General features: G+C 41.4%; 1 protein-coding gene across 4 annotated transcripts in view; it reads left to right on the top strand.

Moving 5' to 3' along the window:
• The first annotated feature begins 317 nt into the window (after nt 1-317).
• Nucleotides 318-13,897, top strand: part of LOC141441805 (nucleolar protein 4-like) — a 155,977-nt gene continuing 142,397 nt past the window's right edge. For 3 of the 4 annotated variants that reach the window (XM_074106672.1, XM_074106676.1, XM_074106675.1), the window contains exons 1-2: nt 318-411; nt 867-1,447. In XM_074106672.1, the coding sequence (XP_073962773.1) occupies nt 929-1,447 (519 nt within the window). In that variant the 5' untranslated portion in view covers nt 318-411; nt 867-928. Of the gene's footprint in view, nt 444-866; nt 1,448-13,897 lie in introns of all 4 variants that reach the window. The other variant, XM_074106673.1, reaches the window with a different exon arrangement.

Raw genomic sequence — 13,897 nt, forward strand, 5'->3', positions numbered from 1 at the left:
GTATGTACATTATGTACACTGAGTGTACCTATATACAATGACAATGAGTTACATACAGCTAGCCTACCTAACGTACCTAAACCACAGAATAAGTCCCTAACAGTACAAGTACCTGAACTAACAAACGTGTGCTATCTGTTTACAAGCCGTTTTTTCCTAATCCCAGTTTCCACGCCCCGACTAACAATGGGTGTTATCTCGAGCAGTGCGAGTATTATCGCGCGCCGGCCGATCGGGCCGATTGTTTTGCGGGCAATTAGCGGCGCGGCGGGCCGGGCCCCGTCCCGCGGGCCGCACGTGCCGGCCGCGGCCCGGCCCGTCGCCGCCACTGCCGCCAGTACGCCGCGCGTGCTCTCCGCGACCGGCTGTTGCTAGCGCGGCGAACGAACGCCTCCAACTCATATTCACCTGGTACTTTTTTGCGCTCAACACGGATTCTATGGGTGATAGTTTCGACACCTGTTGGTTGTTTGGGAGAGTTTACGCGTTTTAGAATATTTTTTGGTGCTGTCAAACTTTTTTTGAATTTAACTTTTTTTTTTTTTTTTAAAAAGTAAAATGTTTAAATATTAACAATTCACTGGGAAAAAATTGTAGTTGTAAAAGTCGATACTCTTCAGTAATCGCCAATAACAGGGCGAAAAGGCGAACGACATCCGTCTGGGAGCGCGGAAACTTTTCTCTAACCGACGGTCCTTCAGGTCGGCGCGAATTTCCCACTCAAAAGTTGCCGTCCCCAAAGTTACGCGGAACTTGGGAGTTCGTAAACTTTCCTCGACAACAATCCACGATTCCCCAGGACGTTACGTGAAAAGTTCGCAAAACAAAGTGCCGGGTGAACAATGAAAAAGTGATTCTGCTTTCAGGACTAATTAAAAATATCGACTCTAGTTCTATGGCAGTGACTGTTAAGTGTTAAAACAGCGAGATGGCTGCGGCCATGATAACGGACCGTGGTCTTCGGAAGAAGTTGACACAAGAGGCCATTCCTGTCAAGACTCCGAAGAAACCGTCCAAGCGGAAATCGGCAGCGAGCAGTTCTAAAAGTGATAAAAAGAACGAGCAGAACAACAACAAGCGTCCCAAGATACAAACGGGGGATCCTAAGTTGGATTTGTTTTCCACTTACCAGCCATGGGTGATCCAAACGTACGGGGATTTGGCTAAAACGAAAACGATAACTCTGAAAAAGTACGCCCGTATTTTGCGTACGCTGCGCGGGGAGGAGTGTAACAGTTCTGACAGTTCGAAGTTCCGTTTTTGGGTGAAGGCGAAGGGTTTTCACGTGGGGAAGCCTGTGGGGTACGAAGCGCGGCCTGCGGACGGGATCGTGTGTCGGTACAGCGTGGCGGACACCGAGGGGTGCCCGCGGGGCCCAGAGGGCCAGGAAATCTATACGGGGTCCCAGAACGACCCGCCGCTGTATATTCCAACGCCCCCTTTGAAGGTAAGCTTTTGTTTGAGTTTGAAGGGAGTTGTATGGTTTTTGTTGATTCTCCGGCCCTGTGCGTGTGGTTCCGAGAAAAATACGTTGATTAAGAGTGGTAACCTAAATCTGACGGAGTTTTGCATACCTACTACATGTACCTAACCGTGACAAAAAGTAAATAGACTAAACGAAAAACAAAATATGGGCGAGGGCGAGATACAATTCAAAACTCATAGGCAGGCAAGAACGAAAACTCCTAATTACCTGCCTACCTGTTGTAGGATTGCGTCTTCATTATTTCCAATAATATATCAAATGAAACAATGAGATTAGTTAGTTGTTTATTTTGTGTGAGGTACAGTTGAGGAAACTGGATCGGGTAGCGTTAATTTGGGACCCATTTTGTCAAAAAATCCTTTGAATTGTCATACAAAATGACAGATATTCGACCTTATTAAATGGGTACTACTATCGATGATTCCACCAATGTGGAGGTTGAAAAAGACAATATCGGATGCTCGTTGTTCGGTAGCTTCAGTGTGCGGTACTCGGATAAGAATCTAAAATAGACAACACAAACATAAATATTGTTGAACATATACAGTTATAAGGTGGGTTTGCTAGAAAGAAGGACATTTAAGTTTACAGGGCGAGGAAGAATCGGGTAGGTAAGGTACTAGGGTAACCATTTGGCTGCAAACGTCATTGTTGACATTCCATGTAGCAGATCTGCCAATGAAATCATCGTTTAATGGCTCTTACTGGTAAGGCCCGTCCGCCCAGCGAATTTTCACCGCGCGGTTTTTTTCTTTGAACCTCATACGAGTATCCGCACTGGCGGCAAAAAATTCGCGCATAAAAAAAACTGTGATCTGATTGATGCAGATTGTATGCGATGCGGTACGGATTTAATAATTATATCCGCGTATAAAATTCGCGCGAATAAATATTGGCGGTGTTAAATTGCCCTAAGACGCCCTGGCTGCCCTACTACCACTTTCATCTCTTTTGCCGAAAACTTAAGCTTAGTTTCTTTTTACAACATCTCCAAAAATTTATAAAATAAGTAAGTACAGAGGTAATTATTATATTATAATTGGAATAAAGGTGCTTGAACTAAAAGCGCGCTAAAAGTGCTCGGAGCCGTCGGAGCTAGGTGCGCTCGCGTCTGCGTACTCGTATGAATCGGAAACAGGTGATTTCTGATACAGAATTACCAAGCGCACATAAATCCGCAATAGCTACCGTTCCGCCTTATCGTTTGCTTAGGTGACGACAAAGAAAACAATCGGCTGAGTATAGGACCGCTGGCGCCGCGCGCCGGCTGTGGTTGTGGGTAGCAAGTTCACGCCTTTAAAACAAATAATTTATGAAATTGGTTTGTAAAAATCGATCATACATAATGTGCATGTTTTTATGTTGATGTAATAACTTCACAATAACTTACGATACAATACGACAAAGATGTTGATGAACGTGAGTGACGTTTGCACGAGGGTGCTTTATTTTGTTTATAATTATTTATATTAGCTTTATATTTTATATAGCACTTACTAATGAGTGCTTTAATCTCAAAAGACAAACTAAAAAACACAAACAAAAGATACAAACAGCGACATTCACAGCAAACCATAAAAAAAATTGCTTTTTTGACCACATTCATTGAGATCTCACTGATTTTGTAAAATCTTTAATCAAAATCTTAGCATTACTGATGACAGACAGTTCACACACAGGCACCGTCAGAGATCAAAGAACAGGTGATGTGTGCCACCTCGGTACCAGGGCCGCATGACAGCCGCGAAGATCCGACATCATTATCATTAGACCGGTCGTTCATCATCGCGCGCGATTAGTGCGCCGCGCGACGCCTCGGGCGGTTGATGCTATACCTGCTACTGATTACATGTTACACGCTAGAGGATACCCGGCTAAGTACTTTTGGGCAACACGATGCTTGGTTAAAAGTGTGGGACACACAGTCGGAAATAAAATAAATGCATTTTCTTGGTAACGATTAGAGAGAATGGATAGAAACTGTTGAATTAGAACATTTGCGAATTTTTATTTAAGGTTCACAGCAAAGCTCGAAGGTGCAATTAGAAGTAACGGATTAGATAAATCCACTTTGAGCATCAACAACTGTACCACTATCATGAGTTTACAGTAACCGTACTCGATAGCGACGACGTAAATTATTTGTATGGAGAATTGTACAGCGCCTCTACAAATAATTTACGCCGTCGCTATCGAGTACGGTCACTGTAAACTCATGTTAGTGGTACTGGTGACTGTGAAAAGTTGCATAAGTAATCGTCGTGTTGTAGATATAGGGCTATGTCGAATGGAAACCTTAAATGAGCTAGCTAACCGACCCGAGGTCCCATGGTTGCAAGGGCTAATAAATATTCAGTTCATTTGTAAGCAGATTGCCTTCTTGCTCTGCGGGGAATGAAAAAACGTAGACCGCCACTTTCCAATACTGTAGTACTAGCTACTTATTGAAAACCCATCTAGGTTTTATTTTTCTTGGAGCTCTTAAGTCAAGGAATATTTAAGTTTATAGTTATACTAAGGCTTTGGGTACGTGCGCTCGCTTAGAGGCGGAGCGGAGATAAGTAGGCTATATACTACTAAGTTTGAAAGTAGAACTTCATAGTGTCCCGTCCCGCTCATGTTCATAGCATTTAATAGGAGAATAAGAGAGATCGGATAGTGCAAACTTCACATTTCGATTTTCAGGGTAGCTCCTAAAAAATCGACCAATCACAAATTGAAAATTTAGGATCTACTTCACACGCCAAAACGCTACAAAGCAAGCGGAGCAATGAACGGGACAATGTGATTGCCGTGATTGGTCTGTTTCTGCACACATCCGTCCCGCTCCGCTTCTATGGTATCCCAATTAGGGTATTTAATTAAACACCAGTTCAAATATGATTCTATTCAGTGCCGATACTCGTATCTTTTGATCGTCCAGCTAGAGAAGTTTAGTTCTCTATGGATATTTTGAGCTGTAAGCATGGAAGTCTAGTATTTTCTTGTGAAATCTTTAAAGGAAACTAGAAATTATCATTTAAATTAAACGGTTCAAGATTTAATACTCAGATTTATTTTGAAGTAGCTAGTTCTGGGTAGGTAGCTCGAATGGTCGCGTGCCTTGTTCTATCCAGCTGATACTGACACTTGACAAGTTTCTAGTTGCACTGTCTGCATTTAACTTGCGTTTTAATTTCATTCCAGCCTATATATACGTCGCACTGTCGGGCACAGGCCTCCTTTCAGAATGAGAGGACTTGGGTAGGCCATAGTTCCCACGCGGGCCCAGTGCGGATTGGGATCTTCACACAATCCATCGAATTACTTCGCAAGTTCGTCAAGTTTCCTCACGATATTTCCTTTATCGTTGAGGTCGTGGATTTTTTTAATGCACATTTCGCACATGAATTTAAAAAAAAACATAGGTTCGAGCCGGGGTTAGAACCCACGACCCTCTGCTTTTGATTTCAACTCACGAAACTGCGTGTCTAGATATAATTCGTCATTTGCTATTTGCTGTAGTTTATTTCTTTCTTCTTTCTTTCTTTCTGTTTTTAAACTTAAATAGAGACTCCTCTGAAGTTATAAAGCCGCCTATTGCTCCTTTGTGAATTTTCTCCATGTAATGTTTTCTGTACTTACTTATTGTTTATTATATGGTGTTCACTGCTGCTGTGCTGTTCACTGTATTGTATAATTAAGTATGTGAGGGATAGTACTTGCTTTTCTATAAATAACTGATCTCTCGCTCACGATTGATCATAGCGACGTGCATTCTTGTACTTAACAAAACGTACAAAGAACAACCGAAAGCCACGCGCGCCGAGTTGCAACTTGAAATAACACATGCCCGCTCAGCCCGTTCCCAGACAGTTCGATCATTTGCCTGCGTCCTGTCAACCCTCAGCTATACTCGAACGAAATATGAGTTATTTGCAACCTCCTCCGGGCGCCTGTGCCCCTACTCGAACGTGCCGGTCGGGCCGCGCTCATTTATTATTACTGGCCGCCTGCTCATGTTTATTAACTACGCTCACCTGAACTCTGCCTAACTATCCGATCTAAAACTAGGAAATTATTATGATGTGCTACGTGATCCTGGCAGCCTGGTAACTGAGACAGTGCAGTTGTCATTTTTGTGGAGCGTCATGGTTATGCGATCCTTATGTTATTGTGCTATGCTGTACTAGATATGAAGTTTCCATTCAAGGAGCATTATACTAACTTCATCTTCCCAATAGCGTGACAATCTTCAATCAAACTAACAACCCAATCCGATTTGTTGGCGGCAGACTCTTTACCAGGATTCAGGAAACTGCTGCGGCAGCAAGATAAACTGGTGTTTGCGAATAGTATTTATTCATTCATACACTATTTATTACCAAGCACTGACAACGGAAAAACATCAGTTCTCTGTTACGAGTCTAAATAAGGATTTGCGGCACTTTCGAAAATACGCAGCGGCAGCTTCGCTCGCTACATCAGCACCATCGACGCGTTCTGAAATTTTAAACAAACGCTTTCAATTTGCATTCGCTGCGCGTACCAGGCCGCCAGGTTGGCAAAAAGGACCAGGACAATAGAAATTGCCGCGAGTGCCGGCCAGACCACACAGCCTTTGGCCGGTGCCGATGCCGCTCTGATGTGTGGGCGATAAGGCCGATCGATTCGTACAACACCCACCTTGTTCATTCATAGCGTCTGATCGCTTGACTTGCTTGTCGATCTCTCGCCACATCATGCCGCCTTGGTTCTTGCCGAAGCTATTGATGATTTTAGTGATTGTGATTATTAAAAAACATTCCAGACTAATTTTGCATGATTTCTGTTCTGCTATTAATAACAACGAGTCCACGGGGCTAAATGCATCTTTTGAGAAGTTCTGTTACGCTTCTATAAACATAAACAAGGACGAATCAAAAAGTTCTTAAAACCGGGTGTTAGTTGTTAGTAAGTAAAGAATATAAGTACCCACTGTGCAGGAAAAAAACACCATGCTTTAATAATCTGATTCCACAACTTTTTTGTTCAATGACACGAAATCAAGAGTAAGTAAATTGAAATACATATCCATTTCCAGTATTGATGGATTCATTTTGGATTCTGCACCAATCAATAAATATTACATCAAATAAAACACCTGACGAAAACATTAGTGTCGCAATTTTCCATCCACCATTCAGGTCGAGGATAATTTGGTGACATGCTTGATTAAAATAAACATCGCATTCCTCCCCTTAGTCCACCACACGGGGCTAACGTAGGCTTATCCATTTTAAATTCCTACAATTTATAAATTCATTAATCCTTGTGTTTAATTTAAGGTTGTGTAACATTGTGTTGCGGATGTGGTAGGCGTTAGAACACTGGGGACTTATTCTCGAAATAGCTGAAACGCAATACGGAGGCTCTTTGTAATGCTGGCTTACGGACTTGAATGGTCAACTGTACCGTTGTTTAATCCTTGATTGACTTATGAGGGCATAGCCTGTGGCCTGTGGCGTGGCATAGCGTACTAGCGTTAAAGACTGTCACACAGAGTTGTCAATAATTAAAATTATTTTCGCTATCATGTGTGAATTGCATTGTACTCGTTTTATAGGATTTTCGAGGTATATAACTTGGCTTGTAGTTTCCTTCCTAATAGATTTTTACGGTCGTTGATAAAAGCCCAAGATTCCAGTATTCGAAATTTTAAAAATATAATTCACCAAACCCTGCCCCAGGGATTAAGTCTTGTTTAGAACATTCCAATTTTAAATAAACGGTGTCGAACATCAAATTAATGAATTTAGAAATATTTTAGAACATCGAAATGATCTCCAACGGAATACTAACCCCAACGCGGTTAATTTTCAAATTTAGAACGCACCGTCTGCAAAAATACCAACCACCCGAACGGATGCAGTCGCCGCGTCGCGGTAATTAAATTATTCCGCGTCATCTCACGTTTATTTTCTTACCACGTCTCTTTCTCCCTAGCCTGGTTAGAAAGGGACAAAGAGAGTAGCGAGTGCATTAAACCAGCTCCAAAATCGCTGTTTGTTTAGCATTAACGGGAATGGAAAAATTGGCAACGGGTGAAAAATGCCTGCAGGTCGGCATCGATTTTATATTAGGCCAGTTGGTTTGGTTTTGAAAGTTGAGAACTCTTCAATTTGTAATGGCTTCTTTTGGGTCAGTTTCCTATTGATTTTGTTTTATGCGGTTAGTGCAGACGTTGGCGTTGGCTAAGTTATTTTTAAAATAAATGCAGGGCTTAGGATCTGAGATCTTAAAATATACTTTATCGAAATGTATACTTACAATGTAACACACTTTTTCAAAAGTTACTTGCGAGTTTCTCAAAACAGAAAGTTTATCAGAAAACTCCAATATTTCAGAAGACAAGGACAAGACAACAGAATATCTTCTTGACAAAAAATATACAAAGAAATAAACTGTAATTCACGGAAAAATTTAATAACTGGTAAAGTACCTACAACGTGAAATGCAATAAAAATTGAATTGAATTGATTGAAGTAACAATACATGACATGGAATGCGGTAAATTATCCTTTTCCTTGTAAGTGTATTATAAAAAGAAAAATGTGTGAAAAATAAATTTGAAAAATCACCAGGGCTAATAGAATTGTCGATTCACAGGCAGACCTTGAGTATCAGAGAGATTTTCGCAGGTAATTTTTCAAAATTCTCAGAGGCAAACCTGTTATTGGTATCCAGCAGTAGCCAGCGGGCTGGAGCCATTCCTCGTTATAATAGTTAACCCAGAGCGGACAATCTGGTCGGTCCAGAACTTTATAATCCGGGATCGGCGGCCATTGTAAAAATTACGCCATAAATCGGCCCGGGCCGCTCCCGACGAGTCGCGGGCCGGCCGTAAATTATGCCGGGCCGGCAGGGATGTGCCGACTTTTTTGGTGTTGGTTTAAGAGTAGCTTTATGTATGTGGGTGAATAGTGTGTGCACCATGTACGGTTGCGAACCGGGATTGTTGAACTTGGCAGTGTTCGTAATGTGGCCGTGTAATGCTATTCTGGTTTATTAATGACAATATTTACTATGAGTATGTATAACCCAGTTAAATTATGAATGGTACCTCATAGTAAAATTTTGAATAATTTTTGTACTTAAATTTAAAGGAAAAAAACTCATAAGGCAAACTACGGTATTCTATATTAAATGCAATAAAGTTCTATTATTGTGGGCGTATGACATACACATAACCAAACCGGTCCTATACTCAAACTCAAGCTTAGGTCCTGACCTCTTGATAGCCATATCTGCAAGCTAAGCTCTCCATATTATGTTTATTTCTGTTCGGCGAAAACAAATCATCTACAAAAATATTTTATAATCGTTTCCCACTAAAGTCTGCTCAAAAAATTAAAGACTGCAGTCCCACAAGTCAACGTGGCAATCAGCCCCATTTTTTTTTCTAATTTAGTAAGGGGCTGTTTCACCATCCATTGATTAGTGTTAACTGGCGGTTAAATGTGATGCCGTCTCCGTCTATTTGAACAAAACAAATAGAGACGGCATCACCTTCAACCGTCAGTTAACACTAATCAATGGATGGTGAAACAGCCCCTAAATGTCATAAAAATAATGAAGCACTTACTTAGTTAGCTATATTTTGTGCATCGAGCCATCGACAACCCTAGCAGCGGGGCATGGCGCGGGCTCGGCGCGACATCACAAAGGCGCGGCGAAAAATACAGATAAGCTCGCGTGGGGAAGGCGCGCCGATGAATAACTGACGGCCTGACGCCGTGCGTCGGTCGGTTGCTCGGCTTCGGGCTTTGCGTTCGATTACAAATTTGAAATTTTCTTTTGAAATTCAGTGAAACTGGCCAGTTGTAGATTGAGTTTTTTTTAAGGTGCGTTGCTAAGGGTAAGTTTTGGGTGCGGGTGCGTTCCATTCCTAATTTAAAATGTTCGAATGGTCATTGCAAACTCACTGGTTGGCTGTCCGACTAAGAGTGTCCGTCTGGATTTGGTTTTGAGTGCACCAATGAATAATTAAATTAAAGCTGTCTATCGGGTTTGCGCTTTTCTTTCAATTAAGAAATGTTCAGGATGGTTACAGCACTCCAGAAACGCTAAGGAACTGAACTGTCTAAAAATTACTAATACTGCAAAAGGGACGTTAACCCTTTTCTTCTCTAACCCGACTGCACCAAATCAAAAACCACAAAATATAATGCATGTTATTTTTCTGAACGTAACAATGTGATCATATTGTTATGAAAGTAGTTCTACCACACTTACAGCATTAACTTGAGATACAGTCACCACCTGTCTCTTCCCATTTGTATAAATCAAAAGGAAGTAATTCCGCGGGCGGAGAGGGATATTATTTATTCTGCGATTTCATATTGGGGTCCGTGCTGATAATGATAGTGAGTTAGTGCTGATAGAATTGCTCTGGGGTGTGATGTGATGAGTGTTGATCACACACAGATTTACCCCGCTGCGCCGCTGTTTTGGCAGTTTCATAAAATTTACTTTGACTTCCAACTAACCTCTTATTTACAGCTCCGATAGCGTTGACATTTAAAAAACTATCGAATGGGGTGTTACGAGTTTTGAGTGCTTTGCCGCTTTAGTTTCGCTGCTAAAATTGCTGTTTTGTTTATCACGTAGAAAATCACGAGGTGTAAATCTCAAGTTTATCCCCTTCGCCCTTGAACATAGGACGGGTCGAGCCATAAATTTAAATCTACTTCGGGCGGTCAGGCGTTAGTACTCATTAAGGTCCCCACCTGGTTTAAAAACTGGAAAGGAAAAAAAAAGGAAACCGCATTCGCATTGCAGGCGTTCGGCTGGCGGCAGAGTACCGGGCTCGCAGCGCCGCGTAGGAGATAAGTAATTCTGTGCCGAGGGGGGCGGGCGACGTGGGGGAGGGGCGGCGGGGGGGTAAATGCCCGCGCGGCGGCGGCGGGTAATTGGTTCGCGCCGCCCGAGGCGAGCCCGTAGTATCGCGCTTTAGCGACGGCGCCCTCCGGTGTCGGCGCGGACAGGAAAACTGAAGAGACTTCTATTATTTCTTTATTTTATTTACTTTAGTGTATGCAAGGAACTATTGGGTCATCAGTTTTAGTAAATAAATGGTTTTGGCAAGTGAAATATTATTTTATGGGATTTCCGTTTTGATACCTATGCGTTAACTTAAGACTATACTACTTACTTACTATCTGTTTGTCTTTGATTATGTACAACTTTACTAAGGGCGGATAGTAACATGGATGGTGATCTTTTAGTTATAAATATTATGAACAGAGCTTTTTACCAATATCAATGTAATCTTTTATGAAATATCACCAAATAGCATAATGCGTAATGATATCAATCAATATATCTATGAACTTTATAATGGCGTCCTTGAAGACCTGTTAGTACCATACCTATGGTACATTAAAAAGATCACAGCATTCGACATTAATTTTAATTGAATTAAACACAAAAACAGAGTGAGTAAGTAAAACACCAAGAGCAACTGCAGTTTTAGTTGCCCTTTTTTCCCTGGCCCTGAAATTCAATATTCTCATCGGTGACTTCAACTATTAAATACTAACGTTGAAAATAGACCACGATCGTTGACACAAAATACTAAAAATGTAATAGCAATTCGACTCCACGCCGGCCCAGTTCAGCTGTTTGTCATGCCGCCGCGAGTTATAGCTATGTCATGCGGCCACCGGCGCGCCACTTTATACATCCGACGCTACCGCCCGCCACGCTCGTCTACACCTACCTTTGTATACGTATACGTATACGAACTGTTTGCCGTCCCTGTAGGCGCGCCTGTGGCTTGGTTCGAATTTTCAGACTTTCGAATGTCTCTTACGCCGTTTTGCGAGCCTGGTAGGTATTTTTACAAGTTATAATAGTTTTTTCATATCTTTGTGTTTAAAAAAAGATAAAATTTATTACTAGAAACAAAACTTTTATCTTTCTCTAAGTTAGAACTCTCAAGGCAAGTTTTAGTCACGATGAGTCAAAAAGTAGCCTCAATCCGTATTTGGCGCAGATTCTGCGCGATGCCTCTCGTATCTCGTTGCCACTCGAAAACCTTTAAGTAAATACAAGATACTTATGGGTAACATAACACACTGACGTACGCAAACTTATGTGGTGCTAAATGTACGGTTAAATAGCGACTTGACTCATCTCACATATGCAGGCATCCGTACCTACTTGTTTGCAGATATCTCTGTTGCAGATCGATTAAACAAATGTTAACATTTTGCATAGGTAGTGAAAAAAGCGTTGAATAATAAATAAATACTAGATATTTAATGACGTCCTGGAAGTGCGAAGAAATTGGACATCTCTATGTATGAACATATAAATGAATTTGGTTGGTTGTTTGATTATCTACCGATTTAAAGCTGAAGCTTTAGGCTCCATTTCCACCAGAGATGTGCGAGGATGTGTTGCAAGGAATGTTTTTCATAACCAATAGAAACGCTTCATTTACCTCGCCTCGCTCCGCTCAGCTGTTTCCACCAGAGATGTGCTGCGCGAGGATAGGTAAATGAAGTTTTTTTATTAGTTAATGAAAAACACATTACTTGCAACACATCCTTAGTGGAAACGCAGCCTTTAAATCGGAAATCGTACCCTTAATTTCCATTCTCACAAGGTTCCTTCACAGAGGTTTTCTTCATCGTACACATTTGTAAGCATCTGTGAATATACAATGTTAACAGAATCCTGCTTCCAAGCAAAATGTGTACACACATAGAACATTTTAGATTAGTTAATGTTATACATAGGCAAAAAAAAACTATCAGACTTATCCCAATCCTACAATTATTAAAAACTACAGCAATAGGCAGCCCATTTTAGCACGGATAACACAAAATTGGGGTCGAAATGTGTAGGTCTATGGGAGGCCTATGTCCAACAGTGGACGTCCTACGACTGAGATGATGTGCCCAGCTTTAGGTCATTTATAAGCCAAATATGATCATTTCCATTCCAGCCTATATACGTCTCACTGCTGGGCACAGGCCTCCTCTCAGGACGAGAGGGCTTGAGCCGTAGTTCCCACGCGGGCCCAGTGCGGATTGGAAACTTCACACGCACCATTGAATTGCTTTTCAGTTTTGTGCAGGTTTCCTCACGATGTTTTCCTTCACCGAAAAGCTCGTGGTAAATTTCAAATGTAATTCCGCACATGAATTTCCAAAAACTCAGAGGTGCGAGCCGGGGTTTGAATTGAACCCACGATCCTCTGCTTGAGAGGCGATAGGTCAAACCACTAGGCCACCACGGCTTTTTTGATTTATTAATAAAGATGATCATTTGCCACGCCACCAAGTAAACCCACTTGCATTCGAGTATTTGCCTTTGTATTCTATGATATATGTAGTTATGTTAAATACGCTGCACTGCAGGTAATAAATACAACACAGTTCTCAGTCAACTCAGATTTTTTATTTTATGTTACACAAACTTGTGTCTCCTCTCCATGTCTCTCTATGTTCGTGAACAATAGCCACATGGTTGCCAATTCTTTTGTTTTTTGCCGCCATTGCGCGTGGTAGCAGTACCTAATCCCGAGAATGGAGAACTGAAGCTTGTCCGACGCCGGGAACAGTCGACAGTGTGTCGCATCTACTAACTTTTTGGTAGATCTACCTATTTCGCCTCCGTTCTACCTATCTACCACCCTTTGGCCTCAAATCTACCTATTTTTCAAAATATTACGATTGTAAACAATTCTCCACGCGTGTAGTGAAATATTACTTAGTTGCTATCGAATTTAGCCTATCTTGTAATTTCAGCACTTAAAACGGAACGCGTTAATCAAGTGGATATAACTAGCTCTGAACATTTGAGCTTATTTAATATCACGAATAAATAATTTAAAACATTTTATGCGCATTTTTAATCATTAAAAAAATGTATTAACCTTGACTGGTAGATCTACCTATTTCCCATTTAAAATTCTACCTTTTGCCAAATTTGTATGTGACAACGCCAACATCGTATTAATAAGCAGCCGTAGAACATTGTCACAATAAGTGCAATAAGTAAAGTACCCGCTTCAGCACACGGACGAGATTGTTGAGTCACTTTGCTACTTTTGATAGTAGCCAAGTAAAAAATACTTGTAGTATAATTATTTTCAGTAATAAGTAAGTAAAGTGTTTTTAACCCTCATCACAAAAGGAAGGGTTACAGTTTAAAAAAATATTTTTTTACTGTACTAATATGCCGAGACCGCCGAGATGGTAAGATTGTTGAGCTTCCGTCAAATCATGACGATTTTATTGGTGGTAGTATTGTTTTTTGGACATGTGACGCGACGTGGGGGGGACTCCGTGGAGCGACTGGTTGTGCAGGGCCGGGTGAATGGCAGCAGATCACGTGGACGTTCACCATTGCGATGGACGGACCAAATCAAGTCGTTGACTG

This window comes from Choristoneura fumiferana, chromosome 24 (assembly GCF_025370935.1).
Source record: "Choristoneura fumiferana chromosome 24, NRCan_CFum_1, whole genome shotgun sequence".
NCBI classification, from domain to species: domain Eukaryota; kingdom Metazoa; phylum Arthropoda; class Insecta; order Lepidoptera; family Tortricidae; genus Choristoneura; species Choristoneura fumiferana.